At 45.3% G+C, this 21,145-nt stretch overlaps 1 protein-coding gene across 1 annotated transcript in view; it reads left to right on the top strand.

Annotated features, from left to right (window-relative positions):
- Positions 1 to 3,708: 3,708 nt before the first annotated feature.
- The window catches only part of LOC149273533 (E3 ubiquitin-protein ligase UBR1-like), a 47,659-nt gene continuing 30,222 nt past the window's right edge, over positions 3,709 to 21,145 (top strand). The window contains exons 1-13 of the mRNA XM_089506187.1: positions 3,709 to 4,818; positions 7,377 to 7,633; positions 7,912 to 7,990; positions 8,425 to 8,526; positions 9,509 to 9,639; positions 9,919 to 10,060; positions 13,091 to 13,153; positions 14,654 to 14,777; positions 15,030 to 15,131; positions 15,253 to 15,341; positions 16,441 to 16,539; positions 20,234 to 20,391; positions 20,717 to 20,816. Of these exons, the coding sequence (XP_089362313.1) occupies positions 3,709 to 4,818; positions 7,377 to 7,633; positions 7,912 to 7,990; positions 8,425 to 8,526; positions 9,509 to 9,639; positions 9,919 to 10,060; positions 13,091 to 13,153; positions 14,654 to 14,777; positions 15,030 to 15,131; positions 15,253 to 15,341; positions 16,441 to 16,539; positions 20,234 to 20,391; positions 20,717 to 20,816 (2,556 nt within the window). The remainder of the gene's footprint in view (positions 4,819 to 7,376; positions 7,634 to 7,911; positions 7,991 to 8,424; positions 8,527 to 9,508; positions 9,640 to 9,918; positions 10,061 to 13,090; positions 13,154 to 14,653; positions 14,778 to 15,029; positions 15,132 to 15,252; positions 15,342 to 16,440; positions 16,540 to 20,233; positions 20,392 to 20,716; positions 20,817 to 21,145) is intronic.

The following is a 21,145-nucleotide window of genomic DNA, read 5'->3' as shown; positions in this document are numbered from 1 at the left end:
AGAGGACTTTGTGGTTGAGCCGCCGCAGGCATGCCGGCTGCATGTCCACGGAGGCTGTTTACGTTACCTCCCCTGCCTTTGTGGCTCTTCCGCGTCATTCGCGGAGGTAACACAGGCAGGAGGTTTTGTTAGGTTGCCATCGCGACGACGCTATTATTGCGCCGTCATCTTATCTGCTCTCCCGCCATTGGCTCTATTTAAACTTCCTAGTCCTATGTTTCCTTGCCCGTTCAACGAGTCCATGTTATTGTTCTCAGGGTGTTTGTGTTGCTCTTGCTTTCTGATTGATATCCACGTGTACCAGACCTTGGCTTTCGTTCTTCTGACCTTGATCCTGCCTGCCCGTCCCGACCTCGGCTACTGTTCTTTGACTTCGTTCCTGTGCTGCCTGCCCCGACCTCGGCTATTGTTCTTTGACTACGCTCCTGTGCTGCCTGCCTTGATCCCGGCTTGTTTATCGGATATTCTCGCCATTCCTGCATCGTGGGTCCATCACCTGTGGTGCCTGATCTGACGTAACACATTGAACGGGCCATACCATGGACACCGCGGAAATGGCTAACGTCCTCTCCCGCCAGGACCTGCAGGACCAGCTTCTTACGTCCTATTCCACACAATTACAGTCCTTATCCAGCAAAATGGACACCATGACTGACTTGCTACGGTCTCTGGCTGTTGCTCCCTCTGCCAGACCGTCTTTCTTACCTAGGGATCCCAGCCCAGAGGAAGGAGGCGCTACCGCTCGCTTGCCTCTCCCGGATCCTAAAGAATGCAGGGGGTTCCTAAACCAATGTTTGCTGCATTTCCGCAACCATCCACGGGCGTTTTGTACCTCCTCCAAACGGGTGTCCTTCATCATCTCACTGTTGAAGGGTGAGGCACTGCTGTGGGCCTCTCCCCTTATTGAGCAGGGATCCGACCTGATGGATGACTGCCCAGCTTTCATGGCATCCTTGCGTTCAGTCTTCGATATGCCAGGCCGCAAATAAACAGCGGAGACCTCCTTGTTGGAGCTACAACAGGGACATAAGACTCTAGCCCAATATACAGTGGAATTCCGTACTCTGGCCTGTGAACTCCAGTGGGATCAAGGCGCCCTCCGAGCCGCTTATCGGAAGGGTCTCAATGACAAGATCAAGGATGTGCTGTTGTTCCACGACCCCCCATCTGACCTGGAGGACTTTATCACCCTCTGTTTGCGCGTGGACAAGCGCATTCAGGAGAGACACTTGGAGAAAGAAAAAGGGAGGCGATATCAGCCGTTTACCTCCCATAGCAGTCCTCATTCTCCACCTAGCCATCCCTCCGAGGAACCCATGGAGATCGGCACTATACGTCACCTCACCGAAGCGGAAAAGACACGAAGGAGGAATCAAGGTCTCTGTTTCTACTGCGGTCAAGCGGATCACCTCCTACGTACATGCCCGCAACGTCCGGGAAACGAAAGAGCTTAGGGACCAAAGGAGGAGAACCCCTAAGCATTAACAACATTTCTCCTCCCCAACGCATGTTGATACCCGTCTCGCTTAGGTGGCTAGACCACTCCGTGGTCACCCACGCTTTCATAGACTCCGGGGCGGCTGGAGTGTTTCTGGACGAACAATGGGCCGTACGACACGGGCTACCGCTACGTCCCAAAAAGACTCCTTCTGTGGTGACGGCTGTTGACGGTAGTCTCTTAGGTCGGGGAGTGGTCACCCAAGAGACCAGTCCGCTTACTATGTTCATTGGGGCAACCCACAGAGAAACCATCGCATTCGAACTCATACAGTCACCTCATGCCCCCTTGATACTGGGGTTCACCTGGCTACAGCTGCACAACCCACGCATTGACTGGGACAAAGGTGAGATACTTGCATGGAGTCCTTCTTGTCACCGCGTTTGTTCTCTACCTTGCACACGGGTGAACCTCGTTCTGGAGATCAAGCCTACAGACCCCAAGCTTCTAGTGCCGAAACATTATTGGGACTTTCTGGATGTATTTTCCAAGAGACAGGCAGAACGCCTACCCCCTCACAGACCCTACGACTGTGCCATAGACTTGTTGCCGGGTACCATGCCACCACGAGGACGCACATATCCCCTGTCGGAGCCGGAAAATGAGGCCCTTGAGTTATATATCAAAGAGAGCCTGGAGAAGGGCTTCATCCGACCCTCTTCCTCACCAGCAGGGGCTGGATTATTTTTTGTCTCCAAGAAGGAGGGCTCCCTTCGGCCATGCATATACTACAGGGGATTTACCGTAAAAAAACGGTATCCTCTTCCGTTAATCACGGAGATCTATGACAGATTGAAGGGGGCTACGATTTTCACCAAGCTCGACTTAAGAGGGGCATACAACCTAGTACGTGTAAAGGAAAATGACGAATGGAAGACCGCCTTCAATACGAGATATGGTCATTATGAGTACAGGGTGATGCCCTTCGGCCTCTGTAATGCCCCTGCCGTGTTTCAAGCCTTCGTTAATGACGTGTTCCGAGACATGTTGCTCTCCCACGTGGTCGTCTATCTCGACGATATCCTTGTATACTCACCTGACGTCAAAACCCATCGTATACATCTACGTTCTGTTCTGCAAAGACTGCATGAGAACGGTCTCTATGCCAAAGCCGAGAAATGCGACTTCGAAAAGAACAGCCTTCCATTCCTCGGGTACATCATCTCCGCTCATGGCCTCGAAATGGACCCCAGCAAGTTGAAGGCTATCCTCGATTGGCCTATTCCCCATACCGTAAAAGCTGTACAACGCTTTCTGGGATTTGCCAATTATTATCGGCGCTTCATACGCAATTATGCCTCCATCGCAGCGCCCATTATCGCCTTTACTAAAAAAAGGGGCTAATCCCAAGTACTGGTCCGTGGAAGCCGTGAAAGCCTTCGAGCGACTGAAACAAGCCTTCTGTTCAGCTCCCGTTCTGCAACGACCAGATCCTACCTTACAGTACCTCCTAGAAGTGGACGCTTCAGAGAACGGTGCTGGGGCTGTTCTATCTCAACAGAACCCGATAACGTCCAAATGCTTCCCCTGTGCGTTCTTCTCAAAGGGCTTCTCATCCGCCGAACATAACTATGACGTGGGAAACAGAGAACTACTCGCGGTCAAAATGGCCTTTGAGGAATGGCGTCACCTACTCGAAGGTACCAAACTGCCTGTTGTGGTCATGATGGACCACAAGAACCTACAATATATAGAATCTGCTCGACGTCTGAATCCTCGACAAGCCAGATGGGCCTTGTTCTTCACCCGCTTTAATTATGTCATGACATAGCCCGGAAGTAAAAACGTCAAAGCAGATGCTCTCTCCCGTCAATTCGATAGCCATCGGGACTTCACCCAAGATGAACCCATCATTCCACAAGCACGCGTCATTTCTTCCTTATCATCTTCCATGATGCACCGGATTCGTATGCAACAGGCGCACATCACCGCTTCCCAACGTCCTCCATCGGGACGCCTCTACGTCCCCCGGCGGTTTCGTGATGCTGTTCTCCACTGGGGTCATAACCCACCACTAGCCGGTCATCCTGGAGCCCGCAAAACCGAGTACCACATCCGGAAAAACCTTCTGGTGGCCGTCCTTAACACGTGACGTCAGCGCCTTCATTGCCACCTGTCCCCAATGTGCTCGTCACAAGTCCGTGCACACCCGGCCTTCCGGTCTCTTATTGCCTCTTCCCGTTCCAAGAACCCCATGGACTCATATAGCTATGGACTTCATTGTCGACCTTCCTGTCTCTAAAGGGTTCACTACCATCCTCGTGGTGGACAGGTTCACCAAACAGGCCCACTTTATTGCCCTGCACAAGCTACCCACGGCGTCCCAGTTGGCAGATGTGTTCATCAGAGACGTGGTTTGGTTACATGGCCTGCCGCTCCACGTAGTGTCGGATAGGGGCCCCCAGTTTGTATCCAGATACTGGAGGACCCTTTGCTGCAAGTTAGGTATCCGGACACATCTGTCCTCGGCTTATCACCCACAATCGAACGGCCAGACGGAGCACACCAATCAGACCTTAAAACAATACCTGCGCTTACACGTCAATGAACGCCAAGACAACTGGTCCTCCCTGTTACACTTGGCCGAGCTGTCCTACAACAACGCTGTCCATGAATCCTTGCGTTGTTCGCCGTTTTATGCCGCTTTGGGATACCATCCTGTTGTCCTACCGCCGACATCCGCCTCTCGCGGTGCTAGCATTCCTGCCGTCGAGGAGCGGGTTGCCAATATGCGTGCCCATTGGAAAGCCCTCAGTGACCAGCTGGTCAAGGCCCAGACCCGCAGCAAGGCTGCTGCTGACAAGCATCGTGCTACGCCTCCTCGCTACAGGGTTGGCTGGCTGTCCGCGCGGAACATCGCACTCCGTCAGCCCAGTAGGACGCTCGGTCCCTTCCGCATCGTCCGTCGTATCAACGAGGTCGCCGTGTCCCTTGCTCTTCCTCCGTCCATGTGTATCCCCAACACGTTCCACGTGTCTCTACTTAAGCCCTGCGTGGTTAACCGCTATTCTGTGTCCCTTCGTCCTCCTGCCCCTGTCCTTGTCCGCGGTCACGAGGAACACGTCGTCCGTCGCATGCTCGACTTCCGTTGGCACCGCGGCTCCCTCCAGTATCTGCTCGACTGGCGTGGGTACGGTCCTGAGGAACGGACCTGGATTCCTGCCCGCGCTGTGCACGCGCCTCTCTGTGTCTCCCGTTACCATGCCCGATTCCCTCTCCGTCCTGGTCCTTCGCGCCCGGAGCGCGCTCCTGGGAGGAGGGGTTGTGTCATACCTACCTGTCCGGCCGGGGTCCCACAGCGATCCTTGCGTATCGAGCAGGCACGCCTCCCAGCCACTGACAGCCCTGATCGGGCTGCCACAGCATATCAGCAGCGATCGGAGAAACGATCCGCCGCTACATGCTCGCGGCACCCGACCAGTGCCTCTTCTGCCTGTGTGGCGCTTCCGCGTCGCTCGCGGCAGCAACACAAGCAGAGAGGACTTTGTGGTTGAGCCGCAGCAGGCATGCCCACGGAGGCTGTTTACATTACCTCCCCTGCCTGTGTCGCTCTTCTGCGTCATTCGCGGAGGTAACACAGGCAGGAGGTTTTGTTAGGTTGCCATCGCGACGACGCTATTATTGCGCCGGTCGCGATGACGTCATCTTACCTGCTCTCCCGCCATTGGCTCTATTTAAACTTCCTGGTCCTATGTTTCCTTGCCCGTTCAACGAGTCCATGTTATTGTTCTCAGGGTGTTTGTGTTGCTCTTGCTTTCTGATTGATATCCACGTGTACCAGACCTCGGCTTTCGTTCTTCTGACCTTGATCCTGCGCTGCCCGTCCCAACCTCGGCTACTCTTCTTTGACTTCGTTCCTGTGCTGCCTGCCCCGACCCCGGCTATTGTTCTTTGACTACGCTCCTGTGCTGCCTGCCTTGATCCCGGCTTGTTTATCGGATATTCTCGCCATTCCTGCATCGTGGGTCCATCACCTGTGGTGCCTGATCCGACGATAGAGAGAGGGTAGATAGTGAGAATGGGGGTAGGGTACATAGTGAGAATGGGGGTAGGGTACATAGTGAGAAAGGAGGGAGAGGGGTAGATAGTGAGAATGGGGGGAGAGGGGGTAGATGGCATGAGAAGGGGGTAGATTGGGTTGGGGTGGGGGGGGCCTTAACAGATTCTCGCACTGGGGCCCTGAGGCCCAGTTTCCGAAGGGAAGGGATCATGCTCTGCTTCAGTATGTCACGGTACATGTTCCCTCAATGAACTGTAGCTCCCCAGTCCCGGCAGCACTCATGCAGGGCCAGACCATGACACTCTCACCCAGGGCCGGCCCGACAATGGAGCCGAGTGGGGCAACCGCTCCAGGCGGCACTTTTGAAGGGGCGGCACTTTGCCAAGCGAAAGAGGGGCCCCTCTCTCCTCTGCGGCGAGTCTCCCTGTTCGGTCTCGGTGCCGGCTTGTAATGCTGAGTGCCGGAAGATTACCTCATTTCCGGCGCTCAGCATTACAAGCCGGCACCGAGACCGAGCAGGGAGACTCACCGCAAGACTGCTGAAAGGTAAGTACAAGGGGGGGGTAAGGGTAGATAATGGGGGGGGGGGCGGCAGGGACGGAGGGAGAGGAAGGGTAGATAAGGGTGGGCGGCATTTTAAAATTCGCCCCAGGCGGCATTTTGCCTTGGGCCGGCCCTGCTCCCACCACCATACTTGACTGTACTCATGACACACTTGTCTTTGTACTCCTCATCTGGTTGCCGCCACACACGCTTGACACCATCTGAACCAAATAAGTTTATCTTGGTCTCGTCGTTCCAGTAATCCATGTCCTCACTCTGCTTGTCTTCAGCAAACTGTTCGCGGGCTTTCTTCTGCATCATCTTTAGAAGAGGCTTCCTTCTTGGACGACAGCCATGCAGACCAATTTGATGTAGTGTGTGGCGTATGGTCTGAGCACTGACAGGCTGACCCCCACCCCTTTAACCTCTGGATATGGTGCTGAGCACGTGCACTCAGCTTCTTTGGTCGACCATGGCGAGGCCTGTTCTGAGTGGAACCTGTCCTGTGAAACCGCTGTATGGTCTTGCCCACCGGGATGCAGCTCAGTTTCAGGGTCTTGGCAGTCTTCTTATAACCTAGGTCATCTTTATGTAGAGCAACAATTATTTTTTTCAGATCCTCAGAGAGTTCTTTGCCATGAGGTGCCATGTTGAACTTCCAGTGACCAGTATGAGAGAGTGTGAGAGAGCGATAACACCAAATTTAATGACACCCGGGAGGGAAAATGGCTAATTGGGCCCAATTTGGACTTTTCCACTTAGGGGTGTACTCACTTTTGTTGCCAGGTTTAGACATTAATGGCTGTGTGTTGAGTTATTTTTAAGGGAACAGCAAATTTACACTGTAATACAGGCCGTACACTCACTACTTTAAATTGTAGCAGTGTCATTTCTTCAGTGTTGTCACATGAAAAGATATATTTACAAAAAAGTGAGGGTGTACTTACTTTTGTGAGATACTGTATATATGCAATAATGTGAATGATTTTTCTTCACTGTTAAGTCACTGTTCTTCCATCTGTGTGCCTTTGTAAGGGTGTGTGGGGTGTGATAACATGGGAATCAGGCCTGTGCTGTCCATGTGGCACGATGGGTTGGCCATTAGCACCACATACTTAACCTTACCCTTGGAAGAATGGGTTCAGCTGTGTGGGGGCACTGTTGGAGTACCTCATTTAGTGGCCGCTGGCTTACATCCCTGGAAACCTGCCCATCACCACCTAAAATGTATAGGTTACAACAGCAGAACCTATCATTTATGGAGTGAAGAAATAGAAACACATGTGAGACCCTCTGATCATTAATATATTTCCTCGTTATTCTGATCTATTACAGTGCTTGGATGGCTCAATTGATTTCGCAAAGGCATTTCACCAGCATTTGTCAAAGTATGTCCCTCGTATTTATTCTAATGAGATGCAGCCACAAGTGGAAAGACAGGAAGAGCTGGCCCAGGCCTCCATCCTTACCCCACTGGAGTGGTATCTCTTTGGAGAGGACCCCAAAGACTTTTTAGAGAAACTACGGCACAGCGAGGCCCCTCCACTCTGTGGCAAGGTGTTTAGAGGAGGGGAGACCACCTATTCTTGCAGGTTAGTGATCAACATCAAAGTTAAAAATGGGAAAGGTTAACATTGGGAGTTTGTGCTAAACAATCACAGTTATAAATCATGAATGCATTTTGTTCTCATTAACACAGAAATCATTGCCAGTACTAACAAAAGCTATTTCTCAGTAGTCAATTATGTTTTAAATTCTAAATTAATTGCTGTTGTAAAAAAGTTTAATGTATTAGTAAACAATTAGATCCTACCCGTTCTTATAATCCGATGTATTAATCTAGTTACTAGAGATTATGTGTTTATTGCAGGGACTGTGCGATAGACCCAACCTGTGTGCTTTGTATGGATTGTTTCCAAAACAGCGTTCACAAGAATCACCGATACAAGGTAAAAACTGTGTTATAAATTACATTTAATTGGGTTGTCCATACCAACATTGAGACTAGCAGCAAAGGAAGCCGAAAATCTTTGGCAATTTCAGAGTTAGTTGCAATTGGAATAGGTGTGTGGAGATCCTAGGAGAAGAGGAACTACAGCAGAATGTATATATATTGCAGAGGACTTTTTATTTTTAGATAAGGCAGTTATATACAATATGTGCTGGTAAGTGTATTACTTTAACGTCACTGTGATAGATAATTATTGGAATTAAAATAGACAATTGTAACTAAATATGTTACTGAAGCTACTGGGACTTCGTCATACCATACTGACATAGTCTCCAGGGAATGCAAAAGAACGTTCCTGCAGTTTGTTTCACATTTAGCATTTAGATCCCCAGAAGTGTGCTTTTAAGTACAGCCCGTTGTGCATTTTTTCAGATGCATTCTTCTCTGGGAGGTGGATTCTGTGACTGCGGCGACACAGAGGCTTGGAAAACTGGACCATACTGCAAGATTCATGAGCCAGGAACACCTGATCAGGTGATCTTTATACTGATATTTATTACCCTAAAATCATGAGTTATTTACACCCAAAGTTAGAAAGAGGTAAGGTTTTCAACAAACGTATCCACTCATCTAGTGTCCTTAAATGATCATGATGGATGTAAGTGTCATCAGATCAGATTTTTTTAACAATATGAATATGTTTTTGATATTGGGTGGTAAACTGCCTTGTGTAAAGAGTTCTGAGAAGCATGGGCATCATGACAGATAGTAATGACTTCATAGCAGTACGCAATGTAGTTCCACAATGGATTGTTGTTAAAAGCCCTTTGGAAATATATCATCGATTCTGGACGTTAAAGCTAGAGAAGTTGTAGCAGCACAACTAGAAGAAATATCTTTAAGAGCTTTGCAATCCTAAATGTGGGTGAAGTGATATTTTATTAATTATTAGAAATACTGTAAGAAGGGATCTTTGCTAATTAGCCCACATAGTACGTTTTCAGATGGCAAATGAGATTCTCAATTGATTTCCTAAACATAGCAACTTCTAGATGGTGCGCCCATAAAGAAATATCCTTTGTACTTGTGGAATTTGTCAAACTAACTGCTGCATTTGTAATTTGTTAGCAGTCACTGTGTATGCAAACCTGGAAGGTCCTCTTACTAGGGCATATCAAGTCACGGCAAGCGGGCTTTGCAAATTGATAACCTACAGACATGATAAGTGTTTGCAGTCATAATTGGGTTGGTCCCCCAGAGCTTTCCCCTCCTGCTCCTAAAGGGAGTGGGGGGAAGTGGAGGCTGTGTTGGGAGCTGGGGCTAGATGAGCACAGAGGAAAGTCAAAACTCCCATAAAAACATAATATGGGACAGGGAGTAGGTGCAGCTGGGAGGGGAATAGCCCGTGGACGTATGATCAGATACACAGAGCCTTTTAGGTATGATGGCAGTCCATTTTTTGTTGTTGTGATTAGTGCCAGGCCCACACTTAACTGTGGATTCCTCTGACATGCAGAATGCGGGCTTTCAGTTGCCTGAAGAGCTCTTGGCCCAGACGAGAAAGGTCTTCCCATTGGTCATCCAATACATCGTTGACATGCTGATATGGGAGGAACAAAAGAGTATTCCACGATATTTGGATACAGGGTAATATCTAACCCTACATTGTTTTTCCATATATATAATCCACATGTTGTTTATATAGGTTTTTGTATGTAACCCTTGTATAGCTAATTACAGCTAGTATACCTAGTACTGTTATATATCTAAATCATTCCTAGTTTGTTAGGCACACTAAATTAACATTTGGCACAACAACAAGTTGAAAAAAATCTGAAAAGGTTATTAAACCTTCAGAGAAAATGGGCTACCTTGAATTATATTTTTTTTTATATTAGCCAACCAAATCATGCTTTTGTATTGCAGCCCAAAGAAGTTGGACCACCACTACTGTGTGCTGTTCAGTGATGAGCATCATTCCTACGATCACTTTATCTACAGCTTGCAGAGATCCTTGGGCTGTGATCTGAAAGAAGCACAGACATTAATCAGTGCTGCAGAGAGGGAGGTCAGTAATATCAATGCTCTAAATTGAAGAGCATAAATCACTGGTCAGAGTCGGCCTTAAGTATTCTGGCGCCCTACTCTGGCGCCCCCATCCCCCCAAAAAAGAGAGGACAAAATCCCCCCCGCCCCTTCTCATTATATACCCCGTCTCCCTTTCCTTACTTACCTTGTTGCCGGAGTCCTGCGGTGGGAGCCGGAGGCTTCCGTCTTCCCGCTCTGCCGCTGTGCGCGCTTCACAGCTGAGCGCCAGAATAATTCCGGCGCTCAGCATTAAACACCGGCACCGCGACAGCGTCAAGAGGGTTAGTTCAATGGAAATGCAGTCCCTTCAGCTCAACTATGCCTTATACCAAGAAGAAGCATACTGCAGCATCCAGATATAGTATACTCACGTGTACCTACAACCTACACCGATCAGTCATAACATTATGCCTAATATTGCCTAACACCTAATATTGTGTAGGTCCCCCTTTTGTCACCAAAACTGCCCTGACCCGTCGAGGCGTGGACTCCACTAGACCTCTGAAGGTGTGCTGTGGTATCTGGCACCAAGACGTTAGCAGCAGGTCCTTTAAGTCCTGTAAGGAAGTGGGGCATCCATGAATGCATCCTGGTGCCATGTGTTCTCCATGTAAGTGACACACCTGGCAATCCATGTGATGTAAAAGAAAATGTGATTCATCAGACCTTCTTCTATTGCTCCGTGGTCCAGTTCTTATGCTCACGTGCCCATTGTAGGCCCTTTCAGCAATGGACAGGTATCAGCATGGGCACCCTGACTGGTCTGCAGCTACGCAGCCCCATACACAACAAACTGTGATGCACTGTGTGTTCTGACACCTTTTGTATGAGAACCAGCATTAACTTTTTTTAGCAATTTGAGCTACAGTAGCTGGTCTGTTTGATTTGACCACAGGGCCAGCCTTTGCCCCCCCCCACTTGCTTCATTAAGCCTTGGCCGCCTGTGACCCAGTCGCCGGTTCACCGCTTTTCCTTCCTAGGACAACTGACCACTACAGACCGGGAACACCCCACAAGAGCTGCAGTTTTTGGAGAATCTAGCCATCACAATTTAGCCACTTATCAAAGTCACTCAGATCCTTACGCTTGCACATTTTTCCTGCCTCTAACGCAAAAACTTGGAGGATAAAATGTTAACTTGCTGCCTAATATATCCCTCCCACTGACAGGTTCCATAATAACAAGATTATCATTGTTATTCACTTCACCTGTCAGTGCTCATAATGTTATGGTTGATCGGTGTATAGTTACTCTTAGTTGACTGTGGCTAATCACCAGAGAACTGACTGTATTTGTCTTGGTTTCCTTTGCACTACAGATGGTCCACTTTGGCATCACTGAATGAGTTATATTGCAAACGTGTGTTTTGGGTTTTAGTGTTCTTTGTCAGTCTGGCATAGCTGTTCTCTGCAGGAAACTCAGAGCAAGGTGTCCGCATTGTGACTTCTTTATGACTTACTGCAGGGCTCGACAAATCCCAGGCGCCAGGTCGCCATGGCGACTCAGAATTTTGTCCTGGCGCCTAGGTGTTTGTCAGCCTGTGATCGTGGGGGGCGCTGCTGCTGTCTGCCCAGGAGTCTGGGCAGACAGCACAGCCACTCAGAGCCCGCCCCCGAGCCTGAGATCACTCCCACGGAGTGATTCTGTAGGCTGAAAACACAGGCAGCTTCAGGAAAGGGGGTTGAGTGTTGATTGGGGACCTGACACAACATCCCCCTGCTGCCTGATCGCTCCAGGAGAGCGAAAGTGCAGCGTTAACCCCTTCAATGCCGCGATCGCTGCATTTTAGGGGTTAATTCCCGTTTTGTACGGGTCTCTGCTGCTGGTGGTCTGCCTGGAAGTCCAGGCAGGCCAGCAACAGCAAAAATGAGCCCCAACAAGCCCTGTGATGACTCCTGTAGGCATGGAAGCCTACAGCAGTCATTAAAGAGACTCCCCCTGCAATGGCTGGTCTATAGACCAGCAATTGCGTCTGAGCTGCCAGAGGCAGCTTCAGGGACGGGGGAGGGGGTTCTTTGGTCTCCACATGAGTGTAGAGACCAGCCCCAACACCCCCCTGCTGCCTGATCGCTCCATGAGAGCGACAGTGCAGCGTTAACCCCTTCAATGCCACAATTGTGTATGACAGATTCGTGGCATTGCAGGGGTTAACATTTGTTAATATCAGTCAATGCTGTGCTCCAATGGAACATCAGCATTGAAAGCGTTAAAAAAAAACCAGCACTGACCTGAAAGTCCAGGGTGCTTCCAGGTCAAATGCTGTGAGTTTAGTAAGTGGGCTGATGATGATCAGATCACTCCTAACCAACTGTTAGTGTAAAAAAAAATTCTGGCTCCTAACTTTTTTAGCTGGCGCCTAGATTCACAACAAATTTGTCAAGCCCTGACTTACTGAGCAGAAAAAAACTGCTACAAAATGACAAAAAATATTGGACTAACAAGTTCCAGCACATTGGAGAAACTAACTTTACTCAAGGTCTTTAAGGCCATGGTCTAATCTGAAGACTGGTGACCAGGCAAGTGCAGGGTCAGGTGGGGGAGAAAGATCAGGGCGATTACCTAAGGATCTGAAACCTGATAGAAAATCCCCAGGGCTAGATGTTAGGATATAAATCCAGACAAATCTTAACTAAAACAACACAATTCCAGCCTAACACGTAATAATCCAAGAAAAAAAATCGGAAATCAGGAGCAGAAGTTTGTGAAGCTTTAGAGTTTAAAGATGATGCCACTCAATGCATTAGATGTCCTTCAAGTTGACTTGCAACATTGCAACTGTGTGACCCATTCATTGTGTGACCCATTCATTGTATTCTCAAGAAAGAATGTCTTCCATAGTAGTAAGGGCCCTCCCATATACATAACATGCGTAAGCAGAATGTTGACCCTATTTCAGCCAGAGTTGTTGTTTTTATGTTTTTGGTTTTTTTTTAAATATAGAAAATTAGATTTGTGTACTGTTCACACCTGCTCACTGTTCTACACCTTTTAATGCCTTTTTTGTGCACAGGGTCGAAGAGCAGTCAAAGAGGGTACTTTACAGGAATGCCAGGGAACTGCCGAAAATCTCAAGGTAGCTTTTTTTCATATTTAAAACACACGGCTGCTTCTTTGGTTAAACAATTGGGGACTATTGCTTTGATAAACACATATATGGCCATCTTAAGTATCATACGCATTGGAGTCAATTTGCATGGATTTTAGTGTATTTTATTTACCTTGTGCAAACTGTGCATGAATTCCTTTTTACAGGAGTTTGAGAAAAAAAAGACTTCCGTCTCATTTTCCTTTTCCTCATACCTGCTTGTGGTGAAGCACGCAGCATACTTAAGTATGCTGGTCATCTGTACAGTAGTGCTTGATAGCTTGACACACACACATATGTGCTAGTTATAAATAGGAAAATATTAGCGAATAGAGTGTACCGTTAATAACAGGTTGTTCCCTGGGGACCAATTCAGGTCATATTGTATTTATTTGAACTTTGGGTTCTTGCCATGCAATGCTGTTGCCACGTTTGCCCAACCTCTGCCTGTAATATCCCATTGATGTTGATCATGTCATTCCAGTTTACACAAAAATATCTCGCCATCATATGGTTAAACACTTAGTAACCCTATCCATCATCAAATGGATTGCTACAACTGTTCTCATGTTTAGTTTACATGTTGCAGTCCCTTTGCTTTCGTGAAATGTTTCTGAATACGCATACACTACCATTCAAAAGTTTGGGGTCACTTAGAAACATCCTTTTCGCAAGAAAAGCAATTTTTGTCCATTAAAACATGAAATGGATCAGAAATACAGCGTATTTGACGTTAATGTTGTAAATGACTATTCTTGCTGGAAACGTGTGGTTTTTAATGGAATATCTTCATAGACGTACAGAGGCTCTTTATCGGCAACCATTACTCCTGTGTTCCAATGGCACGTTGTTTTAAGTTTAAAAGGCTAATAGATCGTTAAAAACCCTTTTGTAATTATGTTACAGCTACAAATGTCCTAGTTTTCCATGAAAACAGCTAAGTCAGACCAAACTTTGAAAGGGCAGTGTACTAATTTAGGAATGGCATTGTGTTTGAGTGTCTCCTTACGTAAACTGCCGCACCAGAATTTATGTTATTAATAGGATACTGGGTGTGTGGAGTTCTTGTATTTCCTTATTGGGTAGTAGAAGTATTATTAAACACTCATCTACAGACACCAGACAAGCCAGAAGGCTTGTTTTTCCCTCAGAAATCTCATGGTGCTTTCACAACCACAAGGGATTCTGGGTAGGCACAAGGTTAACAATTATCACCTTTGCCTCTATATCCACTTAGAAACAAAATTCAGTCAAATTATTTTACTAAAAATGCCAAATGTGGCCCCCTGCTGGCTGGCTGGGTAACAGAGCGATCTTAGATTAGCTACAATAAGTCCTAACCTTCATCTGTATAAGAGTTTGGATACATGATGTACCATGACATCTACTCACAACCCTTCAGCAGAACAGTAGTAACACTAGATGCCCCAAAACGCTGTGTTATGTCCTTGTAATGTAGTGTAATTGAACTTCCTTTCTCTTTTCCAGACGTATTCAGAGAACGTGTCCCTGCGGCCCCTGCGTGTGGAAGTATTGCCAGCCCTTGTGATGGCGCACCAAAGCCTTGCTCTGAGTCTAGGCATTTGGCTGAACAAACTCTTGGCGTACTCTAGTAAGCATCTCTATATCTTCATGCCCGCGATCAGCAGGTCGTTTGACAGGCATCCATCATTCACATAACATTAGAAATCAGAGAAGAACTGTCTGACCCATTCAGTCAAAAACTTTTAGATGCTTTTCCAAAAATATGTAAATCACCTTTTTGAAGGTTCCCACTACACATACAGATTTGTCATGTGGCTGATATACATTATATTCATGTTTGCCCCAGTATTCACTGCAAAATCTGTTTACCCACCGCCAGGTGACTTTCGTCAAATCTTCTGCCAGGTTTGTCTGACGGCTTCTTCCAACCAGCAGTGCTACGTCAGCCAGCTAATACTATGGGATGCCAAGCTCCATAAGGGTATGAACCCATTCGTTCTTTCAATGACTTAAATGACTTCTCCATTTCTTTCTCTTCTCTCATTTATTTTGTGCAAAAATACACCTCAACAGGAATCTTAAACAATATGTCTTCTTATTAGGCGTCCGGAAGGTTCTACATGACCTGATATTCAGCAGCTTCTTCATGGAAGTAGAGTATAAGAAACTATTTGCAATAGAGTTTGTGAAGGTAAGGGGGATAAGTCTCTCCGTGTGCCGTTACACCACTGTTCAGATTTTACAGTTTTTTTTGTCTTTCTGCATTTTTAACACAAATCATGATCATATCAGTCATTTTTTGCCTTCGCACTTATTATTTTTGTTATTATTATCTTTTATTTATATAGCGCCAACAATTTACGCAGCGCTTAATACAATACATATATTCAAGAGGTATGATAAGACGAGAATTGACAGACTAAGACAAACCGATACATTAGGTGGAGAGAGCCCTGCTCGCAAGCTTATAATCTTGAGGGAATGGGGTGACAAACATAAGGCACAGAGAAAGGGTGAGAGGTAGTGTGGTGGTTGTATCAGTGACAATGAGGTTCTAGCAGCTAAGATGGTGCGGCTTCTTTGAAGAAGTGAGTTTTGAGCTGTTTCTTGAATGTTGGGAGAGAGGGTGAATGCTGAAGGTGCAGTTCCAGAGATATGGGGCAGCTCGAGTGAAATCTTGTAGACGGGAAAAGGAAGCTGTGATAAGTGAGGAGGAGAGCCTTAACCCATGGGAAGAAAGTAAGGATCGAGTAGGAGAGTATTTGCTTATGAGGGCAGAAATGTATGGAGGAGCAGTGTTATGGAGGGCCTTATATGTTAGTACCAGGATTTTAAACTTAATTCTAAAGGAAATAGGAAGCCAGTGGAGGGTTTCACAGAGCAGGGAAACAGAAGAGGAGTGGCGTGCAAGGAAGATGAGCCTAGCAGCAGCATTTAGGACAGACTGCAGTGGAGAGAGTCGAAACAGTGGAATGCCACAAATATATTATATACAATTATGTCTTCAATGGGGGCTGTTGTCAGAGCATTTTGTTTGCCTGTCAGTGAAATTGTTTTTGGAGACACCAAGTTAAGAAGTTCAGTTCACAGAAGCTGAATCAAGTTCCTGAAGTCCTCTCCCTTCTCCTCTTGCCCTTCTAACTGCCATTAATAATAGATCATGTATTTCTGACGCATCCCAAATTCTGCATATATTAAAGTAAAATAACATTTGTAGATGTTTGGTGATGCTGTTCCCCGGAATCTCTGGTAACTTGGCTGTATGTTACTGGTTTTTATCCTTTCTGCAGCATTACAAACAAGTACAGAAGGAATACATGGATGACGATCGAGACAGGAACATCTCTGTCACAGCATTTTCCGTGCAGGTGTTCACTGTTCCCACTTTGGTATGTACGGGACATGTTATCAGCTAAATCACATATCCAATTCTACATGACGCAAAGAAAAATGACCTTTTTACAATAGCATGAAATATGAATCCGTTAAATCGGTACATACCACGTGCTTAAAGGAAAACCGTCACGGCATTACGGATACCCACATTCTCATATTAAACCTACTATTATATCTTGTGCTTTTTGTTTTTAAATTAGCGTAATTGGTTTTGGACATATTTAAATTAGAAAAAGCTCATGGAAGGTAGCCGAACTAGGCTTTACAAATGACCCCTGGTCCAATCAGTGGCTTCACTAAAAAAGGAGTTGGAACCCATGATGGAAAAATAGTTATAGAAATCCTTGGAATGGGAAGCTAAGATATCTGCTCCCACATAAGGGTTTTTTTTTAGTAACAGTACTACATCGATCTATTTTGTTTACTGACCTAAAATGTATGTACATATCCACTTTAATAATCTGAATAACTGCACCCTAACTCTAATCCAAAATGTAATGACCATTCCCTCTTCATTGTATGTGTGTTGCTCTGCATCACAAGTCCTAGCTCTACAACCATAATCTAGTGTTCTTACACCAAACCATATCCAGATATATATTACTATGACATAGTGGGTATAACAGAGACATGGTTGGATGATAGCTATGACTGGGCGATTAACATACAGGGTTATAGTCTATTCAGGAAGGATCGAAAAAAACGAAAAGGGGGAGGCGTTTGCCTTTATGTAAAGTCCAGCCTAAAGGCCACACTGCGGGAGAATATATGTGAGGGAAATGATAATGTGGAGTCATTATGGGTAGAAATATATGGAAAGAAAAATAATAAAATACTGATCGGGGTTTGCTATAAGCCACCAAATATAATGGAAGCAGCAGAAGATCAATTATTAAAGCAAATAAAAAAGGCAGCAAATCACAATGAGGTGGTTATTATGGGGGACTTTAACTATCCCGACATAAACTGGGAAACAGAGACCTGTGAATCTCATAAAGGAAACCGGTTTCTGACTATAAGTAAGGATAACTATCTGTCCCAAATGGTACAGGACCCGACCAGAGGGGGCGCCCTACTGGACTTAATATTAACCAACAGACCTGACAGAGTAACTAATGTGCAGGTCAGGGGGCATCTAGGAAATAGTGATCACAATATGATACATTATAACTTGTCCTTCAATAAGGGAACTCTTAGAGGAGCCACAAGAACCATGAACTTTAGGAAGGCAAAGTTTGATCAACTAAGAGAAGCCCTTAACACTGTAAATTGGGAAAATGTCCTCAAAAGTACAGACACTCAATGGGAGATTTTTAAGGATATCTTAAATTCTCACTGTGAAAGGTACATACCGTATGGGAATAAAAGAGTCAGGAACAAGAGAAAACCAATGTGGATAAATAAAAATGTAAAGGGGGTAATAAATGGCAAAAAAAAGGCATTTAAGCTACTAAAACAGGAAGCACTAAAAAGCTATCGGGAAAAAAATAAAATATGTAAAAATCAGATAAAAGCAGCAAAAGTGGAGACAGAAAGACTCATTGCCAAAGAGAGTAAGACAAACCCCAAAATGTTCTTTAACTATATAAATAGTAAAAAGGTTAAAAATGAAAGCGTTGGCCCCTTAAAAAGTAATGAGGGAGAAGTTATAGACGGGGATCAGGAAAAAGCTAATCTATTAAATATATTCTTCTCTGCTGTATCCACAGAGGAAAATGAAATGCCAGGTAATATACAGCAGGATGAGATAACTGCCCCAGTACATGTCACCTGTCTAACCCAGGAAGAAGTGCAGTGCCGCCTAAAAAAAATCAAAATAGACAAATCACCAGGTCCAGATGGCATTCACCCCCGCGTTCTAAGGGAGTTAAGTAATGTAATAGACAGACCCCTATTTCTAATATTCAAGGACTCTATAGTGACAGGGTCTGTTCCCCAGGACTGGCGCATAGCAAATGTTGTGCCAATATTCAAAAAGGGGACAAAAAGTGACCCGGGGAATTATAGGCCTGTTAGTTTAACTTCTGTTGTGTGTAAACTGTTTGAGGGTTTCCTAAGAGATGCTATTTTGGAGTATCTCAATGAAAATAAGTGTATGACTCCATATCAGCATGGTTTTACAAGGGATCGGTCCTGTCAAACTAACCTGATCAGCTTTTATGAGGAGGTGAGCTCAAGACTGGATCGGGGTGAATCGCTGGATGTCGTATATCTTGAATTTTCCAAAGCATTTGATACGGTGCCACATAAAAGGCTGGTACATAAAATGAGAATGCTTGGGCTGGGGGAGAATGTGTGTATGTGGGTATGTAACTGGCTCAGTGATAGGAAACAGAGGGTGGTTATTAATGGTACATACTCTGAGTGGGTTACTGTTGCTAGTGGGGTACCACAGGGGTCAGTTTTGGGTCCTATTCTTTTTAATATATTTATTAATGACCTTGTAGAGGGATTGTATAGTAAAGTATCAATCTTTGCAGACGATACTAAGCTCTGTAACGTGGTTAACACAATAGAGGACAGTGCACGATTACAAATGGATCTGCATAGGTTGGAGGCTTGGGCTGGGATGTGGCAGATGAGGTTCAACACAGATAAATGTAAGGTTATGCACATGGGGAAGAAAAATCCAGGCTGGGAATATGTATTAAATGGGAAAACACTGGGGACGACTGACATGGAAAAGGACTTAGGAGTTTTAGTTAACAGTAAATTTACTTGTAGCGACCAGTGTCAGGCAGCTGCTGCTAAGGCAAATAAAATCATGGGGTGCATCACGACAAGGAAATAATTCTACCACTGTACAAGTCACTAGTCAGACCACACATGGAATACTGTGTACAGTACTGGGCACCAGTGTACAAGAAAGATATAGTGGAGCTGGAGAGGGTTCAAAGACGGGCAACGAGAGTAATAAGGGGAATGGGAGGACTACAGTACCCAGAAAGATTATCAGAATTAGGGCTATTTAGTTTGGAAAAAAGACGGCTTAGGGGGGATTTAATAACTATGTATAAATATATAAGGGGACAGTACAGAGATCACTCCCAGGACCTATTTATACCCAGGACTGTATCTATAACAAGGGGACATCCTCTACGGTTGGAGGAAAGAAGGTTTCTACACCAGCACAGACGGGGGTTCTTTACAGTAAGAGCGGTGAGATTATGGAACTCTCTGCCAGAGGAAGTGGTTATGGTAAACTCAATAAAAGAGTTCAAAAGGAGCCTGGACGTGTTTCTTGAAAGCAATAATATTACAAGTTATGGATATTAGATTAATAGGGACAGAACGTTGATCCAGGGATTTATTCTGATTGCCATATTTGGAGTCGGGAAGGAATTTTCCCCCTGGTATGGGGCAATTGGCATCTGCTTCATAAGGGTTTTTTTGCCTTCCTCTGGATCAACACAGTAGGGACACAATATGTATATAGATTGAACTTGATGGACTTTGGTCTTTTTTCAACCTTATGAACTATGTTACTATGTTACTATGTTACTCCTTACTCTTTTCTGTGACTGTTCTCTCTCACTTTGGCATAATATACTTTTTGGGTGCATTTTGTCATGAAAACAGAACATCATGTTAGAATTCTACCTCCATTAACCTTTTTTATGTCTCTTGGGAACCAACACTGCGGATCATGCTGTGTCTGTTAATCTGAATATCTGCATTTTTGCACAGGCTCGGCTGCTCATCGAGGAGCAAAACGTAATAAAAGTCATCACTGAGACTCTTCTGGAAGTCCTGCCGGAATATCTAGATTCAGACAACAAGTTTAACTTCCAAGGCTACAGCCAAGACAGGTTCTGCAGAGTTTATGCCACAATCTGTGACCTAAAGTAAGTGGAGAAAGAACCCTGTGTTGATGGATGTTCTATGGAGTGTCTGAAATATCAAGAAAATAATGTACATTCTCATATAATAACACAGCATTTAGAGATTTTCAACTGGATAGGAAATATTCCAGCCAGATGTTACTTTGTCCATGTAAATCTTCTGCCATTTTTGTATCGTGCGCAAAATACGTTGCATCAGTACAAGTTGTTTTACATGTATTTTCCTGTGTACTGTATTGATTCACTGTTCTCCTATATACTTTACGCTGTGAATTATATAAAATGTAATCTCTAAAATACAAATGTTTTTTTTTTTTTATTCTTTTAGGTACATTCTTATCAGTGTACCAACATCATGGTCGGAGAAGTTGAGAGTTAAATTCCTGGAGGGATTTAAATCATTCCTATATGTATTATCCTGTATGCAGGTAACGATAATGAGTTATGGTGGGGTTTGGCAACTGTGTTTTGTTGCATGAAAACAGTGATGGCTCTTGTCAGTAGCTTCTATCTTCTGTTGCATCTTTAATTCTGAGACTCTTTTGGTTTGCTGTTCTGTTTAGTTTGTGGGCGCCTTTCAATGAATCAAGGCAGCTTTGATGATAGTTAATATTGATCTGCAAGAAGGTGCTAACCCACCTATGGCATACAACACTTGGTGAAAGTAAAGAAGCCAGAACCTGCCAGAAATTAATCTTGTGCCTACTCTGACCCATTTATATTTTCACTCGGTTTATTTAATTTTATTGTACAGTCA

Source organism: Sceloporus occidentalis, unplaced genomic scaffold (genome assembly GCF_023333645.1).
Source record: "Sceloporus occidentalis isolate IW3139 unplaced genomic scaffold, rSceOcc1.0.p SCAF_369, whole genome shotgun sequence".
Classification (NCBI taxonomy): domain Eukaryota; kingdom Metazoa; phylum Chordata; class Lepidosauria; order Squamata; family Phrynosomatidae; genus Sceloporus; species Sceloporus occidentalis.
This window is presented reverse-complemented; position numbering and strand designations above follow the sequence as displayed.